The sequence below is a fragment of the Argiope bruennichi genome, chromosome 4, assembly GCF_947563725.1.
Source record: "Argiope bruennichi chromosome 4, qqArgBrue1.1, whole genome shotgun sequence".
Lineage (NCBI taxonomy): Eukaryota > Metazoa > Arthropoda > Arachnida > Araneae > Araneidae > Argiope > Argiope bruennichi.
In genome coordinates, this window is record NC_079154.1 from 45,260,070 (window position 1) to 45,284,719 (window position 24,650).

General features: G+C 29.1%; 2 protein-coding genes across 3 annotated transcripts in view; one reads left to right on the forward strand and one right to left on the reverse strand.

Moving 5' to 3' along the window:
- Nucleotides 1-24,650, forward strand: part of LOC129965376 (trans-1,2-dihydrobenzene-1,2-diol dehydrogenase-like) — a 70,658-nt gene that overhangs the window by 15,313 nt on the left and 30,695 nt on the right. The window contains exon 1 of one of the 2 annotated variants that reach the window (XM_056079209.1): nt 16,250-16,319. The exons of the other annotated variant lie outside the window; for it this stretch is intronic. The gene's annotated coding sequence lies outside the window, so the exon portion shown is untranslated. Of the gene's footprint in view, nt 1-16,249; nt 16,320-24,650 lie in introns of those variants that run through there. 2 annotated transcript variants of the gene reach the window in all.
- On the reverse strand, nt 1,792-6,409 carry LOC129965375 (involucrin-like). Its single transcript, XM_056079208.1, has 2 exons — nt 6,371-6,409; nt 1,792-3,456 (listed from the first exon to the last, which is right to left on the reverse strand). The coding sequence occupies exon 2, from the start codon at nt 3,445-3,447 to the stop codon at nt 2,179-2,181; it is 1,269 nt and encodes a 422-aa protein (XP_055935183.1). The 5' UTR covers nt 3,448-3,456; nt 6,371-6,409; the 3' UTR covers nt 1,792-2,178.

Consider the following 24,650-nt stretch of genomic DNA (forward strand, 5'->3'; position numbering starts at 1 on the left):
CGAATTTCAGAATGATCCAAATCAGCTTTCAATCTTCGGTTTACTTTTAAGTATTTTTGGATTACTTTTTCTAAACACTTTTATACGTAATTGTGTGCCCCTTAAAAATCTGCATTATTAAAAAAAAGGGAGAAATAAAATGATTTATAATAGATTTTGGTCATTAAAAAAACAACGGAAGAAAAAAAGAAAAAGAAAAATGCATATCAATTGTACTGGTACGAAGATTTAAACCTTGCTGTTCTTGTTTTTATCACTGTTGATTTATCGTATTTCAGTACTATTTTGAATTGAATTAATTATTAAATTTTATCTTAAAAACCGTTGATTATATATTTTAAATATTCGGAAATCATAATCAAAGTAATTATGCCAGTAAAAAGACTTTTTTTTTGTCTACAACAATACTATGTTATTTCGGTAGTATTTAATATAAGTGTTTATTTATGCAAAATACAGATTTGAATTTCATGAATTCATCTACAGATAGAAAGTATATTAATTATCAATAAAAGTTAATTAAACCAATCAACTAGGTAATTAAAATAAAATTATAAAACGAAATTATTGTTAATAGAAATAGTTATTATGAATTATAATATGCGAAATTATTTTAAAACATATCTCAGAAGCTAAAATTTATTAAACTCATAGATGTGATTCTTTTAGAGGGCCACCACGAATATCAGAGACGGGGGCCCCTAATATGCTTGATCCACCCTTGCCTAGAAGCTACATAGATAATTAACAGAATCCCTTTAGCTTTCAGCAATGGAAGAATACCGTGCAATTAGATACACGATGAAACATTGAAAACATTTGTTTCAATCACAACAATGAAAAATGTTGTTGTGAAATATACTTAAAAGTGTTTAAAAATGAATTAAATCTTGACTAAATAATTTAAGAGAAACTAAACTGGCACTTTTAGTCAATTAAAATTAAAATTTCAAAAAAGTGCTCTGAAGTGTACATTTCCACCATCCAAAGTCTGTCTGGTCCAAATTTAGTGGCTCTAGGGGATATGGCCCTTTCTGTAGAGTGCCAAATGACACATACATATTTATCTTTTTTATTAGTCGCCATTGACGACAAGCTGGTTCACCGGGATTAATGCTCGCTGAAATTTCCAATTAAACATTTTATATAACTTGGTATCTTAACAGCAAGTCAGCAAAACAATTTTTAGCTTCAAATTGTGATAGTCGTATATCGGATACTATTATAGGAGTCTTAAACAGTTATATTCATTGTACAATGCATCTCTCTAATTTTGTGTTAAATCTCGTAAAATTTGAATTTTAAATTAAAGTGGAAGTGATTAAACTTCAATTAATACAAAGCATTTTTTGCTGAAATCAGGTATGCCTTTTTAATATTACGAGTTTAAAAAAAGAATTCGTTCAGCATGTCAATAGTATTTTTCCACATTCATTTCGTTTTAAAATATTGATAAAAATTATTAAAAAAAAGTTTATTAAATGCATCGACCTTTCTGACGATAATTTATTATTTTACGTTTTGATGATTCATTTTTTATGATAGACATTATGTAATTTCCTTTTGGATTTGAGAGTGAAACGCATTGCTTTAGACATTTGAAAATGTGATTTTTATTAAATTCGTTCAATAAAGTAAAGAAGTAATTCGATTCTTGCATTGTTTGAATATCAATATTATTAATATGGCTATTATTCACATATAAAATCATAAAAGTTTGTAAATGTTAAAAATAAAAAATACATTTTAAGATAATGTTTATTTACAAATGTGTTCTATAATTAAGCCTGTACAAAAGTCTGTATACAAGAATATACATAAAAATATATACATTCATAGTTTTAAAATTTTTAAAGAAAACGACTGTATTTATATACATTTATTCCTTCAGCTGATTTGTTTAACGAGCCTCTGGAATTTCCGAAAGAGGGATTTTGACTAGTTACACACTACTTTTTAAAATAATACATTGAGATAGTTGTTTCTCAAATTATTCAACGCATACCATTAGTTTCAGTCACTTAAACCCGTTTAGCTTATAGCTATAAATGGGTACACCTTTCTAATATTTTGAATTTTTAATAGCTAGAATCTGAGGTAAATATTTGGCAGTATTATTTCTGCAGAAGAAAAGAATGCTGTATCTGAAGTTCTATCTCGCCAAATCAAAGTGAATATCTAAAACTTCTGAGGCATAAATGGCTGGTAACTGAAAGGAAAAAGAAAGCTTTCTTGTGGCATATGCTTCCTGACAGTATGATATCGTTCATGTTCAGGTTGAAAATGACCTTGTTCTGCCTGCAAATGAACCTGTTCAGGTTGAAAGCGAGCTTGTCCTGATTGCAGATGAATCTGTTCAGGTTGAAAATGAGTTTGTCCTGATTGCAAATGAATCTGTTCAGGTTGAAAATGAACTTGACCTGCCTGTATATGAATCTGTTCGGGTTGAAAACGAGCTTGTCCTGATTGCAAATGAATCTGTTCCTGTTGAAACTGTGCTTGTCCTGACTGCAAATGAGTTTGTTCAGGTTGAAAATGAACTTGTCCTGTTTGCAAGTGAATCTGTTCTGGTTGAAAATGAGCTTGTCCTGTTTGCAAATGAATCTGTTCTGGTTGAAAATGAGCTTGTCCTGATTGTAAATGATTCATTTCAGGTTGAAAAGGTGCTTGCACTGACTGCAAATGAACCTGCTCAGGTTGAAAAGTAGCTGGCCTTGTCTGTAAATGAACCTGTTCAGGGTGAAAAGTAGCTGGCCTTGCTTGCAACTGAACCTGCTCAGTTTGATAAGGTGCTTTATTTTCTTGTAACTGGACTTGTTCAGGCTGAGAAGCTTTTCCTGGCTGTAAATGGATTTGCTCCTTTTGATAAGGAGCTTTTTCTGCCTCCAAATGTACCTGCTCAGGTTGAAAAGGGAACTGTCCTGCATGCAAATGAACTTGCTGGGCTTGGAAACGAGCTTGACCGGCATGAAAATGGATTTGCTGAGGCTGATAACGATTTAATCCTGGCTGATAATGGACTTGTGCTGGCAGAAAACGTGCCATTCCTGCATGAAAACGGATTTGTCCTGGTTGAAAATGAATTGGCCTAGGTTGGAAACGAAACTGGGCTGGATGAAATGGGACCGGTCTTGGATGGAAGCGGAGTGGCATAGGATGATATCTTATTGGTACTGGAAATCTAGCCTGAATGGGATATGTTGCTCGTGGGTACATTGGCATAGCTGAACGCTGATGATGATGTCCACCATGATGATGCTGATGCCCCCCATGATGATGATGACATACAGATTGGTGGTGGGTAAATAACTTGGCTATGACTCCAGCTGCTAGAAGTGTTTCCAAGGACTGTCCTCCTTGACCACCGCCTAAGAGAGCATCCACAAGCAGCGTTGAAAACAGCATCAAACACAAACATACAGAGATCATTTTGTGAGAAAAAGCCATCGTTTAAACCTAGAAATAAAAAAATATGTCAAAATTTAAAAGAAAATTTTTTTGAAGTATTTTAAATCACAGCAAAAGATAAAAATATATTTTGAAAATGAAATCAATACAAACGGAAAATCAAAGTTACAAGAAAAATTTGAATTCTTCGTATTCTTTTACAGACAAAAGTTTCACTTAAATTAATTTCTAATTCGTGCATTTTCAAAATGATAATCATTTCGTTTCAAAACTGTGCTATGATGTATGCTTTCTGAAACATGCTTAAGAGGAGGACATTTCGACCAATGTCCATTCTCCTAACTTTTACATAGAGAATGAGACAGTTTATTTTATGTGATAAAGAAAGCATATGGGATGATTATCCACGGAAAATGTATAGCCCAGACTCCAAATATATTATGTGAGAAGGGTTTCTCTTGGAGATTTGGTTCAAATTCTTTTTCTTTTTTTCTTTTCTCATTTATGAAGTATAAAAAAAATATTGTAATCGTCAACTCGAAATTTTGGTGAATTTCCACGTTTTAGACCTTTCCGAATTTGGAAAGCGTATTTTTGGCATTATGTTTATCTGCCACTGACAAAAGCAACTCAAAAACACTTTGAGCCAGACTAATGAAATTTGGTATTTGGTCTTAGTATTAAATTTGTAGATTTCTATCAAATTTTGTGCGAAACCCATTCGCAGGAAGTCTGTCTGTTCGGCTATGTGAATAAAAGTTAACACGATAATTACTAAATGAAGCGAGCTAGATGGATAAAATTTAGATTACAAATTTTTACTCGCAATCAATGATGGATTTATAAAATATGTGTCCATAGGCTCTAAATTATTTTGATGACCTTCTTCGGCAAAATCCATTGATGTTAAGAAAGTAACGTGAACTATACGCATCTACAACATTTATTTTCCCTCATTTGTGCAAAGAATATGTTCTTAAAAATTATCATATATTATTTTATTTTCTAAAATGGCTCTTCTTCATTGACCTTATCCTGTGTCTCATATAAAAATATATGAAATCTTATATATATATATATTGGAGAAAAAAAAATTGCAATTCCGTTTAGCAATACAGGAATCAGTGTCAAAAAATTGAGATTGCATTATTTTACAAAAAAAAAAAAAAAAAAAACAGACTGCCTAAAATATCTATAAGTACTTTTCCATCTACTCAAAGAAAAAAACCAATCTACACTATAATTTTAAATGGTTTCTGTATGTTAAATATTGAAAAAAAAAAAAAAAAAAAAGGAAAAAAGAAATAGCTTTTTTTTTTTTATGACAGTTTGGTCCCGAAAAGCATTAGAATAAAATAAGAGGGGGGGGGAGGGGAGAAAAATAAGCAGTTTTCGCGGACATAGTGGTGCGCGATTTAGAATATCGGAAAATGCATTTCCATCACTTTCATCTGAATAACGACCACGCAGAAACCATTTCAAATTGTAAAACTATACTGCCAGAATGATATGATTTTTTCTCTACAAAAATTCTGATAGAAAAGTATTTGTGGTTATTTTCCGATAACCGCAAATACTCCTATATCCCCTTCTTTTTTGCACATTAGTTTAATTTCTGGAAGATTAGTGTGGATATTGATATTAAATTTTTATTTGATATTGCCTTCTATATAACACGTATTTCAAAGAAAATGTAAAAATTTAGCTTAAATAATTTTTTTAAAAAATCTACTGGTAAAATAGTGTAACAAATTTTAAATGTTAGTAGTTTTTCCAATTTTTGTGCAAATAAGCAGGTAAATTCATGTGATGGCAAATAAGCAGACTATGAAAAAGTATTATGATTTGGCAACAAGACTTAAAGCTACATGGTAAGTTGAATGTGTTTAGAAATATCCAAAAGCATGCATGTATATTTATTTAAATAACAAATTAATTAAAATACAGGAATCTTAATTTTTAGCAAAATGATAACATCGATTTTCTTCAACCATCATTTTTCGTCTTTGAAAAATATTTTGAAATTCTGATGAAAATAGAAAAAATATTTTTATTTGTAACAAATAGTCGCCCTGGGATATCTCGGTGACTGACACCTGGTTATCTCATTAGCTACATGGGGTCTTAGGTGACCATCAAACAAGACTGATATTTGAGTAATTGATCTGCACTGCCAACCATACTCTTTGTGTATTTCATTCTATAAAGTGATCGACATGGACCTTCTGCATGTGCTGCGATTTGGTCTGAGAGTATTATTTAAAAACAAAAAACGCAATTTATGCTCATTTGTAGTAAAATTATTCCATTAATGCCGTGATTGACACTGGTGGCCACACATGGAAGGAAAAAAAAATATTTAACTTTGTTAAAAAATGCCCCAAAATTATATATAAAATAATTAATGCACCAAAATAATAAATGAAATAATAAATGCCTAAAAATAATAAATGAAATAATAAATACCCCAAAATAAAATAATAAATCAAATAATAAATACCAAAAAATAAAATAATAAATAATTATCTTCATTATATCCCCACAAATTAAGCTAGAAAATCAATAATCATTTTTCTATAAATTTCCAAAAGAATTCTGTGATGATCAATCAATGTGTTAACGTTATTAAAAGCAAATCAATGATCTAATTTAACTTTTTACTTGAATTTATTCTCTGAAAAGTAAAAAATTTAGGAAAATGAAACTATTCGATTAGTTCTTCATTAATTACATTTATTCATGTTGTAAATAAAACAAAGAAAATGTTTAATGAAATTTTTTTAAAAAAAATATTACATTTTAAAAAAACTTATTTAATTTTATTAAAATACTTGCGATTAATTCTGCATTTCAATTTCACCTTAATGTTTGTTTTAAAAAGCGAGTTCTAAATAAAATTGTACAATTCTGCAATACAGAACTGAGCTTACTAAAGGCAAAGTAAGAGAATGCTTTCACTTACCTTTCTGTACGACGAGAGAGGATATCCAATGGTTGAAACACTTTCTTTGAATGATATTTTTCTTCACTGAGAATTCCATTTTATACTCCTTTGGTTTTCTTAATAAGCTGGGAAGTACTTAATTTCCTATTAAGTTAACATAACGGAATCGAAACATTTCAAGATTTAGAAACAATGCGCTTCCTTGTAAGGTTTCTTTCCGGATATCGATCTAAATAAGGAACAAATATAAAGCCAACACATTATAAGAGGATGAGATTATTATTTACACAAAGTCGTATTCTTAAGTATTAATAAGGATGATAAAAGGAGAATTGGAGATTACACTTTTCTACTTTCCCTTTACTGCATTTTGGAAAAAAGAAAGATGCCATAAAAATTATCTTTGTATTTTTCTAATGCAGCATAATGCATTTGAGCGTTGAAAATCTGATTAATTCCAATTCCATCTCTTCCATATTTAGTAACAAACCTAATAAATTTATTTTAATAAAAAATTAAAATATGGAATATCAAAATAATATTGTGGAAAACTGAAAAAGAAAAGAAAGAAAGTATATAATTTATTTTCCATAAAAACACAAGAATGAAATCAATAAAGTAGAAGACATAAGAAAACAAATGCAATAAAAAATTCAACTTTTTACTATATTAAAATCTAAACTTATATTAAATAAATTTGTTTTTGTAATGATTTGAATATTCGTAAGTTCGAATTTTGAGGATGCATAAAAGCTTATTTTAATAATTCCCAATCTGTCAGTTCCAACCTTTCCCCTCATAATGGAATATGATGAAAAGAGGAATACATGAACTTGAAAAAAGAATGTATTTAATAGAAATTTTTATTTGGAAAAAAATCAACTTTCGTTTTTGGCATAGAGGAATATAATAATACAGTAGACTCCCGATTATCCGCGCCTGCCACACAAAGTTTTTTTTTTTTTTTTACTGGTTTCTTCAAAAAGGTGCAGTTTTACAGTTATGCTTTTGTAATTACATAATACATTACAGTATTAAAACAGTATATATGTATTAATTTTTCTGTGTATCCTAGACGTCTCTCGTAAGTACAAAGCACTTTTCTGTTTTCATTAACAAAAGGCATTTTAGGTTAGTTTTGAGTGATAAACTAAAATATTAAGCGTTAGTTAAACATTTCCTGCTGTTTATTTTACGTTTTATTGTACATAAAACGATTTTTCAAAGTTGGAATGACTGTTTCCTCTTTTGCTATACCCGTTTTTAGCTTTTTTCGGATTATCCGCGGCGGCCGCGCCACCCAATTCCGCGGATAATCGGGAGTGTACTGTATTGCAATTTTTGTGTTTAGCCTTGTAGTATGGTGAAGAACATCGAATGTACATCTGAATTGCTTTCCGCTGTATAAGTGGGTTCAAAATGTAAGATCAGTTTACAAATTTAATGCAAAGATTGAAATTTAGAAATCACCCAAGTGATTTGTTTTGTATTTGAACTACCATGTTTCCGTATACATGGACAAGCAGACTTTCCTTTGAAACATTTTGTTCAAAATTTGATAACCATTTACAATTCTAGTATCAAAATTACATAGCAAATTAAAAATTTCTTTTTGAATTATCCTGCTTTCAGAACTAATTATAAGCCGTTTTTTTTTCTTTTTTTTAAATTCAGAGATATTTGAAGCATAGAGATTCATCAAATGGCAAAAGATTTTGATTATTACAATAATTGGTAGAGGACCCAAGGACTAGTTGTAACCGGGGGAGGTTATAAAACACTTTTAAAATTTTTGATCAGGAGACCAAGAACTAAACCAATTCTGATAATGAAGAACGAGTGTAATTTTCAAATCTGTGAGAGCTAATGATCTGTCTTCCGTTTGTTTCAATTGCAGTTAAAGATTGGTTTTACGTAGATTATTTTAAAAACTTTTGTTCTTTTTTACTAAAAACCACTTGATATCATTCATTATCATTATGACAAATAATAATAATTACCAGATGTCTTTTTTATTTTAATTAATATGAAATACTAACAAAAAATATTTTTTTAAAAATTCTAATTTTTATTGTTACTACTTACTAATAAGCTATTACAACTTGCCCCGCTCATGGGGCAAGTTGTAACAGTTGACTTGTTTTGAAAAATATTTATTGAGCTGAATTCATTAAAATTGCTGAATTTTTTTTTTTTTTTTTGCATATGATAAAGGAATAGTTATATTATGAAAGAAAGCCATTATAAGTGCTAAATTTTTAATATTTTTAAATAAAGAAACGTTTTTTCAAATATTGTTACAACTAGTTTCAAGCTTCCATATGCTTCATGCAAAAAAAAAAAAAAAAAAAAAAAAAATGGCAAAAGAAAAGTCACCAATATAAAATTTTGAATGCAGCAAATATGTGGAACAGATAAAGCAAAGAGCAAATACCAATTTTTTCAAAATCAATACATAATTGTTATCATCCCGATAAAACTATGCAACTCCGTCTTTTTTTGTTTAGTTTGTGCTGCTAGTTTGTACGATCTACTCATAATGAATTCTATTGAATCGCCTTGTAACGGGATCTATTGAATTATCCTATATTTATCTTTATAAAAATATTTAAAAAATGTCACATTTTGTCCATTTTTTATTTAATATTGAAAATCTCCCTTACTCGAAATTTCTATAATGTGAAAAAGATAATTCTAGAAAATTCATTTCAGAATTTTAAGATTCTACTAATTTTTGAAGTATTTAGTGTATTTTGCTAGTAAGGAAATTATCATCTAGAATTATATTCGCATAATATTGAAATGGAATAAACTATTACTAATCATGTCACCTGGAAGATAAAATAATTGTGGGATATTTCTTAGTTTTGTCATTCAAAATTTATATTAAATAAATCTATCTTATGTACTAATATAATAGTTCTGAACATTGTGAATTCTGAAGAATCATTGATTAATTAAGATAATAATTAATTAAGAATCTCATTAATACCGGCTTCCGAAATAATAATTCCTGATCTTGAATGTATATATATTCTTTGCTAAAATGTGTGATTAAATTCTTCATAAGAAACACACGCACACACAAAAAATTTTTTCTTCAAAAATAAATTTCCCCCCCGTAAAACATACGTTGTTCGTCTTTGAACCGCCAAGAGTAGTTCCCTCGAAGTTTTCCAGTATATTTGTTAAAAAATATGTTTGAGTATTACTAACTGCATGTGTTAGGCGAACAATAGTAACGAAAGAGGCTACTAAGTACAGAACTATAATTGTCACGAAATCACAAATAAAATTCGAATATTTAAATCATTCCTTTTTTCAGTTATCACATTTACGTGCTTGTGAAAGTGTCTCCTGACAGATTTGATTCTAAATTTGATAAGCATCCGAAATTTAGTTATTAAATCGGTTACTAAGTTTTATTCCTTTAGCAAATATTATCTTCTATTCAAGCAGCCTTGGACTTGCAGACTTTCTCTAAAGGGGTTTCTTTCAAAATTAGTTAGAAATCTATAAATTTGGCATAAAGATCATATGCCAAATTTCATCCGTCTAGCACAAAGCATTTTCGAATAGTGTTTAAAAACAGATGTGATTAAAAAATGAGTTTTTTCAAAAAAAGAAACTCAAGGAAATCAAAATTCTCTTTATAATTAAAAATGGATGAAGTGGGTTTAGTTTCTAAACAAATGGGTTGCAAATGTTTAAAGGTTTTGGGATCCCCTGATTAATACTACACATTTTCATATAGAGCATCATACATATAGAGTGCTGATGTATAAAAAATATTCACATTGAAACTATGCAAACAGATGCATTTGGAAAAATGTCTAATAGTACAAGAGTTGCATTTTGACTGAACATATTGAAAACTTGTTCAGGTCGTTTGAGTTGAATTCTTAATATTATATTAAATATTACATCTCTCCGAATGGCATTCCGAGCCCATAGAGATTCTGACTAACCACCTTTTTTAAAGTGTTTATACAAATTTTAATTCTCTCATTTCGAGTGACATAGAAATCAAATCTCAGTTGTTTCATACAATTTGGTTAGTGATGTTATCACATCATTGTATTTAAATGGTAAATTTCTTGTTAACGGAGTTTTTTTTAAATTTTATTCACAAAAAGAGATTATTGTTTCTGATTGGAGGTTAAATATTTTTATATCTTTCTCCTTACAAGGAAATGTCAAACGTAATTGAAAAAATCTTTGATGTTATGAAAAGGAATTTAGCATGTCACAGGGAATGAATGCATTACATGCAAAGGTGTATTTATAAGTAAAATTTTTAAATTATAATATTTTTAGTCTGACATATTATCTGTAAATTGGAACATACTTTATGCAAGTCTTTCAAAACACTTTATAGACAGATTGTTAGATCAAGAAATATCAAATTTGATAGTTGGTGTTCTCTAGGAAAAAGTTTTAAAAAATTTAATTAAATTTTTAATTAAAAATTAATTAAATTGTTAACATTTTTCTAAATAATATCAGAGCATATTATTGCACAAAAATCTATTTACATTAATTAAAAATTAAAATTCTTTTTACAGGAATATCAATTTTATTTCTGTACAATATTACCTCGTTTTTTTTAAATAAACTTTTAAAACTATTTTTGTGTATTTTACAACAATATTTTTCATAGTTTTGTTTGGATTTATATTTATATTTTGTGTGCGCATTATCACTGCTAAGTGTAAATTTGGTGAAATCACTTCTTTCAGCGACTGAGACGAAGAAAATAAAATTATTTAATTGAATTTAAAATTCTGAGTTTTGAAACCCTTTCTGTTCACAAAGATATAGCAAAAACCCTGAAAAAATTTCAAGGCCTTTGTTCCAAAATACTGGCAGAATTTATGTTTGCCCTGAATTGTTTTAGAACGTCGTTAACTAACTGACGCTTATTCTTCTAGAACAATGAGAGTTGCAAAACATTTTCTCATGAAAATGATTTAAAATGTTTCTTTTTACACAAATGGCAATGATTTATTATTATAAGAGGCCATCTTTGCTTTTGCTTTATCTTCGTATACTAAAACAAAATTTCTCATCATGTGGATTTCCGACTATGCAGCTTTTAGGGTTGCTGAGCTAAGGATGGAGCGATTAAAAAAATATTATAAAACATTATTCTTTCTATATTACATTGAATTATTAATAATTCAAAGAATTTGTTATATATTTTCGATGCATTATTAAAATAATTATTAAATAGATTGAAATGTGATTGATTACTTGTTTCTAATATATAGAAATATTAATTATTTATTTAACTTATTATTCTCTGTTCTCTCTAATGTTCTGTAAAATGATAATTTTTAACATTATATTTGTTTGAAGTTTATTTTTTCCTCATAATATGCCATAATAATTAAATTCTTTTATTTAATTATTTTAATAGATTAAAGAAAGGGAATCATTAACTAATAATCATGGTTAATATTTGAAGAATATTATTTCTTCAGTTATTTTTTTCCTATAATATAAAAACAAAAACAAGGGAAAACTTAAAATTTCTCTCATAAAAATTAAAAAAAATAGATAAAACATGTATTTTATAAAGTTACTAATGTCAAATATTACACTGAAATAAACCTTAGCATGCTGATTAAATTAACAATGTGTTGAATAGTGAAAATAAATTGATCAATTATTTTTTAAAAAAAGAGCTTAATCATATTTGTATTACATGCCAAATATCTAAATATACAACTGATTTTTATGATTTTTAAATATCTTATGCATTTAGATTTGAAATCCTCAGATATCATTTGGAAATTAAAACATAGTGCATTTATTAATTTTTTCATGACGAACCAGTTTTAATGGGCGGAAACTGAAAACTGAAAGTGCTGATATTAAAAACACGTTTAAAACACATATAAATAAATTTGTTTTTATTTAACTAAAATCTCTAGGTTTGGAACAAAAATTGTTATTTTTTCTGTTATTTTATGGAAATAATGATAAAGTTTGAAAATCGTTTGCAAGTTTGTAGGGATATTTGCACCTGGCTGAACTTATTCGGTTTTCACACAGAAGAAAAATAAAATCGTTTGGATCACCTCAAGTGTGTCGATGACTTTCAATGATGCTTGAAATATCACTCCTTCACTCAGCCATACAGGAAGCGTACTCTGTTGACCTTTACGGAGTTAACTATTAATAGGTGTTTTTTTTTTTAAATTTTAGTTCAATGTTTATATGTTAACCTGTTTACAAATATTTTAGATTCTTCTCTATTTTTAAAATTTATTTATTTGATTTTGTGAAGTACTCGAGGAAAAAAATGTCGATAAAATTGAAACTTTTTTTCTTTGTTTAAATTTTTGGCAGATTTAGACTTTTTTTTAATCTCTTAAATGAGGAAAGCAATGAATTTTACTTTTAATTTTTTTTCTCATTCACAGTTTTAAAATAAATGCAGACTTAGAAGAGATGAGTGACACTAAAGAAAAAATTAGAATTCTTATTAGAATGCCAGCATAAAATGCATTTATGTCATTGTAAACATGTCCGGAGAGGATAGTTTCTTTGGAACTTTTTCATAAGCTCTCAAATAAAAATATTAAATCTTCCTCCCCCACCCCACCCCACATGAAAGTTGTAGATCTTGGACAAGACAGTGAACATCACAAGTTCTCAGATTTTTATTACCCTAGGGATAGGAGACTGTGGCAAAGGGGGGGGGGGTAATAAACACGAATGAATTACCTTACTCTTTCCAACTCTCGAATAGATCTTACCATACTTTCCATCCAAGGTTTTTGTGTTTTGTAGTATAATGAAAAAAGCTAGGAATACATTCTGGGTGTCATATTTTCAATCGATTTAAACCACAATTAATGCATACAGAACTACGAGTTTAGTAACAAAATCGCATTCCTCATTTCATTTATCTAAATTATTGCATTTTTTTTTAATAGTCGTGTTTGCTTACATGCGAGCTTACAGAGCAACAAACGTCAATCCTTAGCGAATTTGGTTCAAAATTTCTTGCAGGTCTACACTATAGATGTTAAGATTGTGCACCAAATTTTATCCATCTAGATGATTATATTTTGTAGTTTGTTTGTTTGTTTTGTTCACTTGTACTCAGACATATAGACAGATAAATTTCCTTGTGATAGTTTTAATCTGAATTTTAATAGAATACAAATTTCTTGTAAAGATCACATACCGAAAATTTCAATCTTCTTTCTCAAGTTTATTTTTTGAAATTTTTTTATTTTGCATATTTAAACGCACAGGGCAGAAATCGAATTTTTAGACGATTATAGTAGTTTTTCTTTGTACAGAGAAAGTGAAACCGTAGCACTATTTTAAATATGCAGGATCTTAGATTCAAAAGAAATATTACATAGCGATTCGTATGAAACAATTATCTTTTAAAATTAAAGTTATGTCAAACAATGTTTTACATTATTGCACTGTGGAATTTTCTCCTATTTTTGATCTCAAAGTATCTAATGATCACGTAAAAAATATCAGAATTTGCATTTTTTTTAAAAAACTAAATAAAACAAACAAATTTTTTTCGAGGAAGGAAACGTCTCAACATGCATGGTCAAAGATAGATGATAAAAATAGACTAATTGGAATGTATTCTTATATATGATGATTTTCACAATAAATTTCCCCAGACCTCTTTTGGGTTAGCAGCATCATTCCCTCGACTCAAATTTTTCTATATAAAATGAGTTCGATAAAAATAACTTGAATGCATTTATCCATGTTATTATTAGTTTTGTTTGACAAATTCTTCGAAAAAATATAAGGATATTTTAAAATTACCTTTTAGAGGATTACATTGGTCTCAAGGATATTGAATCAATCTGCGTACGATTATGTGTTTGACTCATGAAAAAGGAATTTTGGATGTTTGTTAAATTGAGTCAAATGAGTAATTACTTTAAAAAGCAAACATCATTTATATACTTTTAAATATCTCTGATGTGCTTTAATTCTTATCTGCACTTAACATATCATATATATTCCAAATATGAGTTAGGTTAAATAGAGGGTTAAATATATTTATAAATCAAAATTATTAGTTAATTAGTAATATTAGTAACTCATTAATGACTTAATAAATTAATTACTAATGTTAAGTAAATTAAGAACTAATATTAATTTGTTACTTAGTAAATTGTTAGATTGTTAATTAGTTAGTTAATTAGTTACTGATGTTAAGTAAATTAGTTATCACTGTTAATTAGTTACTTAATAAATTGTTTAATTAGTAGATTTTAATAAATTTTTAAATGTTAATTAGTAAATTAGTTACTAAGGTAAAATTAGTAACTTATTTGCATTCGATCCATCCGTGCCGAATTCCAAAAAAAAGTTTCACGATATTTTCGAAGAATTTTTCATTTTTTGCCATCCCTGAATAGCAGAATCATCTCTTAACAGTTAATAGTTTAATTACTATAATAACAAATCTTCCATATTTGTGAATTTCTCTTGGAAGATTTGTTTCTATAATCCAAACAACCTGGATTGGTCTGTGTTTTTCCCAAGTAATTAATGATCAAAAATCTTAAGTACGAATAATAATTTGTTTCAGCTTTTAATTAAATTAATTAATTATCTTATAAATAGCTTAATAACTTAAATTTTTATTCAATTTAATATATTCATCTATCTCATTGCTCACTCGTACAGAATTCGACATTTTTACTTGGTTAGATAAGTTAGACATAATAATAGATGTGTGCAAAATATGTCTTTTTTTGGAAATGGATAGTTTATAATCAGTAATGGAAATAGCCACAGTTCCGGAGCTTGCGGCTAAATCGCATAAAGTAAGCAACCAATACATAAAAATGGCGAAGTTATGGAAAATTATTGGGATCAAACGGAACTCTGTAATCTAGCATCCGTTACCATTTGTCCAGACTGGTAGCTAGTTGACTTCGAACAGAAGAAATATTAACTGTAATCTCTTCTAAATTAATTTGAATTAATTTTCTGGTTAAGATTCTTATAATAGAATTCTTTGGTGAATACATGCATGCTTTTGGACATTTCTAAACTGTAATACTGTCAAGGGCTTTATAAAATTTAATTATCATCGACTGAAAGTTATATTTTCTTATAAAGAAAAAAGCTATTAAGAATAGTCTTTCCAATATTTGTATTTTGTTTTCAAATTATTTCCTTTTTATTTGATTTAAGAGGTGAAAATTTACTTTTTAACGCTTTGTATTAATAAATTGTAAGCTAATTTATTGGCTTTAATTTCAAAGCTTCATTGCGAAACATTCTTTTTTGCTTTTTTTTGCGTAATGACAAACGATTTTTTTTGTATATTTCTTATGCTTTATTTTATTTTCACCTATACTTATTTATTATGAATTTTACTGGAAAATGTTTAATTATGAGTAGCAATTCAATTCAAATCTTCAAAAAATTATTCTTGAAGATTAAGAAATTACATTAGTAGTATGTTTTATAAGAATATTTTATTTGAAAATTTGTGTTTGAAATATTGACAAGATATGCCATTGATATTCATTTTTCATAATTGAAAATAAAAAATGAAAATAAAATTCTTGATTAAAAAAACGAATTAAACGATTAAAAATTCGAATAGATATTTTACTTTAAAAAATTAATTAAAGAATTTAAGAATATATTCTAAACTCAAGATAAAGAATAAGAGATTTCTAATAAAAAAAAAACATATAATTTTTGTTTTAAATTAAACTTTATTGAATACATTCATAAAATCGAATTGTATGGCAAGATTGCTTTCAATTGAGGTATTCTATTCACTTTGAGATAGATTCTGATGTTGATATGAGAAATGACAAATTTTATCAATCATTCGTCTCATCACGTGGTTAAATATAAAACTAATCGCGTTTTCTTATCATGGAGGTAGGATGGTATTCTTCTGTGCCTGGAACGTGATTTCTGCCAAACAATACGTTATTCGGCAAAGGTAAGTCATAAAACTGATAATATTCTTTTAAATCAATAGAAAGAAAATCTAGTGTATTTGAGCAGTTGCGAATTTTCTATGAAGTAGCTTTTAAAGAATTTAGTATTTCATGTCATGATTGTTCATATATAGTTGTTTTATTTTCTGTTTTTCTGATTGTTGATTTGAATTTGTTAAATATTATTACATAAGTGTTGAGTTTATATTTTCAGCTTAAATAGGAATTGCATTTACACCCATGTCCATAATTTAAGGATAATGCAAGTTCATGAAAAGAAAGAGTCAGAAGCAAAACAAATGTGACTTATTTGTAAAGTCTATTTATTTACTATTTACAAAAACTAATATTACATGGTTGGTATGATGGGTTAATACTTAGTATGTCTCTCAGAAGATGTAATACAGTCCGTACAACGCCTGGGCATGCTGAGTATCAAATTATCGATCTGATCTTGAGGTATATTACACCACTCATCAAGCAATGCTCATCAAAATTACGGTAGACATGTAGGAGGGGGTTGACGAGCTGCCACTCGTCGGCCAAGCATGTCTCACATATTCTCTACTGGATTCAAGTCCGGTGAGAATGCTGGCCAGTCCATACAGGTAATATCCTCCGATCGAAGGCATTCGTTTACGAAGTTTGCATGGTGAGGACGGGTGTTGTCATCCATAAACACGAATTCTGCGTCCATGGCTCCCGAAACAAACGTACATGTTGTTCCAGAATGACGTTCTGATAGATTTGGTCTGTCATGGTTCCAATTTGAACATGCAAGTCAGTTCTGGAACCCAGAATAATTCCTCCCCAAACGAGCAATCCTGCACCACCGTAACGGTGTCGTTCAATAATATTCTCTTGGTGGTAACGGGTAGCTGACGCTCTCTATATGAAAGTCCGTCGGGAATCAGACTACAAGCTAAACCTGGACTCGTCGGAAAATACAGAAGCCCACTGTTGCGGTGTTCACAATGCATGCTCACTACTCCAGGCTAACCTCTGGCGATAGTGAGTTCCAGTAAGTGGAGCACATCTGACAGTCCTATGAGCATACATACCAATCTGTCCTAAGCGTCTGTGCACGGTCTGCCTTGAAATTGTCGTACCAGTGGCTGAAGAGAGCTGACGAGACAGGTCTGATGCTGTGCTCCGTCTTTTTCTTTTGGTAGTAACTGCCAAAAAACCGGTCCTCATTCGGCGTTGTAATTCGGGGGCGACCTGTGCTGTATCGTCTACTCACATTACCATTATCTTGGAATCGTTGTTAAAGCCTGCAGATAACACTCTGGGCGATTCCAAGTTCCTCGGATACTTCAGCTGGGTACGCCCATATTCTAGACGGCCAATAATTCTATCACGTAAAATATCATCCAAATGCGTCCTTTGTGTCATAACTATGCTGTTATAGTACTGAAAGGCTTATAAAGCACTTGAGAAAATTTTACTCCTTTACCTGTATTCCTTATACATCACTCTGTTACTCTCGTCATTGTAACGTACTATCGGTGTCATCTGTTGGCTTCCTGTAATTTGCATATGATTTTTGAAGATGTGTGTAGTCATTTTACGGGTGATATATGTATTTTGCAGTTCGATTTCCGCGTGACTCTGAAGTATCCTTAATTTATAGACATGAATGTATCTTGTTTAAAATTTATTTAAGAATGTAACCACAAACATTTAAATTGTACATGAATTATTTGATCTACGAATTGTCTGGGAATAATGATATAGTAATATAGATCGATAAAGCCAATCAAAAATTACTTTTATAATTTAAGAAAAGATTGGTAATTTTTAATCAATTTCTGTATTAAAAAAATTAAAGCCTTTATTTTTTAAAAGTTTAATAGTTTCAGTTATTTACTAGAGCTCTATCCACAAAGAAAAGGAAAATCAACGCGAAACAGCGAGCGGTGGTATGAAAAGTTTATATATAAATATATAATTTTATTCAATTTTTCAATTTTTCTAGATGGCAAAAAAAATGGAAAAAGGAGCTCGAACGATTTTGAGATGGGAAAGAAAAACTCATCGCTTCTCTAAAAGTTGACGATTGCGCAATGCAGTAGTCACGTGAGCATTCCAAAGCAGTTTAAACTGAATTTTCACAAAAACAAACAAACAAACAAACAAACAAACAAAAAAAGGTTTGAGAAAAAGTTTTGGTTCCCGAACAATTTTGATATGGGGGGGGGGGAAACGTTGTCTTTTAAATATCGACGCATACGTAATTTGATAGTCACGTGATTGTTTCAAACCGGTTTAAACTCGCTTTCACGGAAAAAAAATTTGACCTCTATAAAAAAATTTTAGAATTCGATTGATTTTGAGATGGTCAGAAACCATCCCTTATCTACTGTTGTTTTTAAATAAATGTTTGTGAAATATGAGTCATGTGAGAACAAGATGTTTTTCTGTCCGGCTGATATACCATGTGACTTTAAAAAAATAATATTCTCATATATCTTCAAATTTGCGATAGCATATTTCAATTTTTCAATTCTTATTATTATTTCACATTCTCCCTACATATTTTATATACCTTGTTCAAATTTACAATCGTTAATAAAATGCTTTTTATTTATCCACTCAAGTTCAAATGCATTTTTTAATACTTGTAGTGGATGACACTTGATGTTAATACAGTTTTTCCAAATATTAATTCATTAGTTATTAAATTTAATTAATTTTTAATACTTTAAATAGAGTTTTAGCAGTTTGTAATGAAAATTGAAACCAACAGGCAGAAGCTCAATCGGTAAAATGCAAGGATTTCAGTATTTTTCACGTGAAGGTGAAGAATGCAAGTTCAATTCTTGCAAAAGTAGGAATTGACTTTAAAAATATTTTTTTCAATTACTTGTTTTATTATTATTTCTTAATTAAAGAGAATTCCTGCTTTCGCCAATCGCCTACAAACTGAATTCAATTTTAGGATTTAATGCAGTTTAATCTGATACTTGCAGGCACACTAATAATTGATTGCAGAAAAAATGAGACTTTTTTTGGGGGGGGGGGAGAGGAGAGAGGGATGTTATGTGTATAAATATGTAATTTATTGAGACCAAATTCATGCCTTTGGTATTAATAGCTACCCTTAGATGAGAAATTTCAATTTTTATCTTAATATATATAAATTACGTGTCACGTTGTTTGTCCGCGATGGACTCCTAAACTACTTAACCGATTTTATTCAAATTTGCACACCGTGTGCAGTTTGATCTAACTTAAAAGATAGGATAGCCCTTTTTTGAACTTTTAATTAGAATTTTAATTATTAATTAAAAACTAACTTTCCCGCCAAAAAAATCTTTTCATTTTCCCCACCGCCAAATGAGTACGGCTTCAGTTTTTTTCCCCAACAGTCATGAGGCTAGGCTTAAGATTTTTCGGTGGATTATTTGAAACGATTCTATTTATTTTCTTAATGTTTCATGCATTTAAAATTAAACATTGTTAATGAATCGATCTTTCAGATTCATTCTTAAGTACTTTTGAATTAAAATAAAACAGAATAAAGGAAATTAAAAACTTCTAATCTGCATAGCGTTACCCCAACTGGCGTAGAAAAACTCACGCATTTGCGTTACCGTAACTGGCGTTGAAAATTGCATTGTGTTCTGATTGTTGACATGACAACGGATGATTTAAATTATTTTTAGGTTAGTTGCATGTTTTTGTAATTAAATTGTATTTATGTTAGTTATATATTTTTTGTATACGCTTATTGTTTTAAGTACATCGTTTTTTTAGTTTTTTTAAACCTGTTTTCAACCGATTATTTTAAACGATTCGTTTTATTTTCTTAGTGTTGGTGCATTTAAAATTAAACATTGTTAATTAATCGTTTTGGTCATGATGAATCTGAGAATATTTTGTTGACAAATTCTTGACATCTATACTTATAATAAAGCTCAATGTGTGTGTGTGTGTGTGTGTGTGTGTGTGTGTGTGTTGGCGCTCTACAGGCCAGACCGTTTGACATACAGCTACCAAATTTGGTACATGTATACCTTGGAGGTTGGGAATGTGCACCTGGGGTTTCTTTTTTCGAATTTTTAATTAGAATTTTAATTATTAATTAAAAACTAACTTTCCCGCCAAAAAAATCTTCCATTTTCCCCACCACCAACTTTTCCGCCAAAAAAATCTTCCATTATCCCCAGCGCCAAACGAGAAAGGCTTCAGTTTCTTTTTCTCCCAACAGTAATGAGGCTAGGGTTAAAATTTTTCGGCGGATTATTTCAATCGGTTCTGTTTATTTTCTTAATGTTTTATGCATTTAAAATTAAACATTGTTCATTAATCCATGTTTCAGATTCATTCTGAAGTACTTTTGAATTAAAATAACACAGAATAAAGGAAATTAAAAATTTATAATCCGCATAGCGTTACCCCAACTGGCGTAGAAAAAACCACGTATTTGCGTTACGTAACCAGCGAAGAAAATTCACGCATGCGCATTCTGTTCTGATTGTTGCCATGACAACGTTATCAATGGATGATTTAAATTATTTTTGGGTTAGTTGCATGCTTTTGTAAGTAAATTATATTTATGTTAGTTATATATTTTTTGTATATGCTTATAGTTTGAAGTACATCGTTTTTTAAGTAGTTTTTTTAAAACCTGTTTTCAACCGTTTATTTTAAATGATTCGTTTTATTTTCTTAGTGTTTGATGCATTTAAATTTTAACATTGTTAATTAATCGATCTGCTCATAATGAATCTAAGAAAATTTTGTTGACCAACTCTTGAGATATTACATAAATTAAAAAAGATATTCTTTAGTGCCCATAAAGTTTAAACGCTGAGTGACTCTATTTTCAGTAATCAGATTATAAAAAATTCTTTGTTTCAGTAAAAAATATTATTATATTAATTGAAGATAAATTCTTTCCACTTTAATTTAAAGCATAAATTCTACCATTTTCAACCGTTTATTTAAAACGATTCGTTTTATTTTCTTAGTGTTTGATGCATTTAAATTTTAACATTGTTAATTAATCGATCTGCTCATAATGAATCTAAGAAAAGTTTGTTGACCAACTCTTGAGATATTACATAAATTAAAAAAGATATTCTTTAGTGCCCATAAAGTTTAAACGCTGAGTGACTCTATTTTCAGTAATCAGATTATAAAAAAATGCTTTGTTTCAGTAAAAAATATTATTATATTAATTGAAGATAAATTCTTTCCACTTTAATTTAAAGCATAAATTCTACCGTTTTCAACCGTTTATTTTAAACGATTCGTTTTCTTTTCTTAGTGTTTGATGCATTTAAATTTAAACATTGTTAATTAATCGCTCTGCTCATATTGAATCTAAGAAAATTTTGTTGACCAACTCTTGAGATATTACATAAAATAAGAAAGATATTCTTTAGTGCCCATAAAGTTTAAACGCTGAGTGACTCTATTTTCAGTAATCAGATTATAAAAAATTCTTTGTTTCAGTAAAAAATATTATTATATTAATTGAAGATAAATTCTTTCCACTTTAATTTAAAGCATAAATTCTACGTTTGCTAACAGAAAATGAGAGAGATACATATTACGTTATGACTGAAGGCCTTTATAATATTATGAATGAATTATATGATAATCAAAATTTGAAGTTTTAAAATATTTTGATGAAGAAGCTATTAAAGTAGAAATTGCATAAAATATTTAATTATTAAAATTTTAACGAACATTAAGATTGGCGAACCGGCTGGTCGCCAAAGGCGGCTAGTATTACATAAATTAGGAAAGGTATTCTTTAGTGCCCATAAAGTTTAAACGCTCAGTGACTGGTTTCAGTAATCATATTACAAAAAAATACTTTGTTTCTGCAAAAAATATTATTATATTAATTGCAGATTAATCCTTTCCACTTTAATTTATAGTATAAATTCTACTCGAACTAACAGAAAATTAGAGAGATACATATTACGTTATGACTGAAGGCGTTTATAATATTATGACTGAATTATATGACTATCAAAATTTGAAGTTTTAAAATATTTTGATGAAGAAGCTATTAAAGTAGGAATTGCATAAAATATTTAATTATTAAAATTTTAACGAACATTAAGATTGGCGAACCGGCTGGTCGCCAAAGGCGGCTAGTATAAGATATGATTTTCGATTTTATATCAAAAATATATATGCATTAAATTTCATGTTGTAACATGATAATTTGATGGTTTGCCGTTTCTCCTCCCCATTTTCTAATTTAATATTTTATTTTATCCATTTTTGTTTTGGATAATGGCTATATTTATTTCTTCTAAAACACAATACTTTTCGGAAAGATAAATTGAAAGTTTATTTTCAGATTTCCCTTATATTACTGTAAGGCGCTTTTCACAAATCGTATAAGTCGATCTCTAATATAAAAATAAATAGTTATAGAATTATATATAATTATAAACCTGGAAAGTGAAAAAAAGTAATCTGTGTATTTTGGATATATTGACGGCCATTTTAATGCTTTTGATGCTTTATTTACAGCGGTATGTTTTACGAAGCGTAAAATACCCTGAGGGCTTTTTTGTTTTTGGTCGCGGAAAAGATGTTTAAGGCTTAATTCCAAATCTTCTCTTCCGATTTAATGATAAAACTAAACGTCCCTTGAATACAGTTGTTTCCCATGTTGACAATAAATTTTTTGCAAAGATATTAAGTGAACAATTTTCGTGAGTAACAGTGTGAATTCATTTCAGTTTGCAATTACTAATATTTTCTGGATTTATCGTAATTATCTCGAACATCGGTGGCTTGTCCCAAATTAAAAAAAAAAAAAATGTTCTAGATTTGATCCGAATGTAAATTTCGTATTATACTGAATTTACTTTCAAGTAGCGTAGTTGCCGCTTAATGTGATAATTTCGGGACTTAAGAAGTTTGATAACATTATCTGAATGGGAAAAATAATCGAGCTGGATAAAATCAACTGTATCTTAATCATATAAAGGGAAACCACAAAATGCTACTCGGTCACGTCAATAGGCATTCAAATAAATCTGAAAGACTGGAACATCTCGATAGCTTTGGCGGGAACTCTGGTTGAGTTCGAAGGTCCATCACCGGCTGCGATACAATTCCTCCCGTAGGATGCACGCCCTGTCACCGGCAGGGGTAGACATCCCCATATCATTCCTTTTTTTAATTCTAAATATATTAATTATGTTGAGAACAAGATTTTTCTAAGTTTTTAAAAGACACCTTTCTTTTAAAATATATTCATTATGTTACTATTTAATGATTGAGAAAGTTCTTTACTAAACTTTATAAAATGAAAAAAATATATATATTATTTTCAAAATTTTTCTATACATTAATTTAAAAAAAAACAACAGATTTTTTTAGACCTTTCTGTGTTTTTTTAAAAGCTTTGTGACCATCATTTGATTTCAATGCTTATAAGGCTAACTTTTTTTCGACTGTCAATGATAATCTTTGATTTACGTTTTGATTCTTCTTAAATTATTCGTATTCTTCGCTTAGCCTCAGGAAAATGCCTCACATTTTCAGAAAATATTGAAATTCAGTGGCATATGTAGACTGACAAGAGTTTGGGTGAGAATCTGAGTTGATGAAACCTACAATAGCTGAATCATGCTTGATATTTGGATTAATTATCAGCTTGCCAGTAACAGATACAGGCAGAAGCTTGACATTAGTAAAAATATTCTTATTAAAGGGAACAAAACCTATAACTTATAGTATTAAAGCCTTCCAAGATATTAATTGAAATCAGATTTAGTAGTCCAGTATAGCTAGATAATAAGTAGTTTTACTTCTATTACTTGATGTTAACATCCAGTTATTCATTGACTGATTGTAATGATTTGAATGGGCCAAAATGCATCCCAGTTAAACGGATGTGTTCGGTGATTGTTGTGAGGATGAAAAGGCATGATAATCGCATTCTTTTTTTGTCATCTCAATTTTAAGAATGAATGCATGTGTTTCGTTGTTGTCAAAAAGTAACAATGGAGGGTTTTCAGGATGTGGTCGGATACGATTGATAAAGTACTTTAAATAACTGAAGAAAAGTATCCTTATAAAAATCTGAGGCAAAAAAGTTGAAATTGAACAGAAAATTAATTCCTAAGAAAGCGTAAATGAAACATAATCTAAAGACTAAACTACTTAGAGCTAAGATATTCCACAATATTGTAAATTAAAATTATAGTTTAAAGTATACTTAGAAATATTTTTATCAGTCTTTTTTTAAGAGTAAATTTTCAATCTACAGAGAAATGAAAAAGAAAATTTATTTGGGACTCCCAAAACTCTATTACAATGTTTGTTTTAAGATTGATTGAAAATCTCTTGCG

Coding starts and splice junctions, on each gene's coding strand:
- LOC129965375 (XM_056079208.1), bottom strand. CDS start 3,447: ATGGCTTTTTCTCACAAAATGATCTCTGTATGTTTGTGTTTGATGCTG.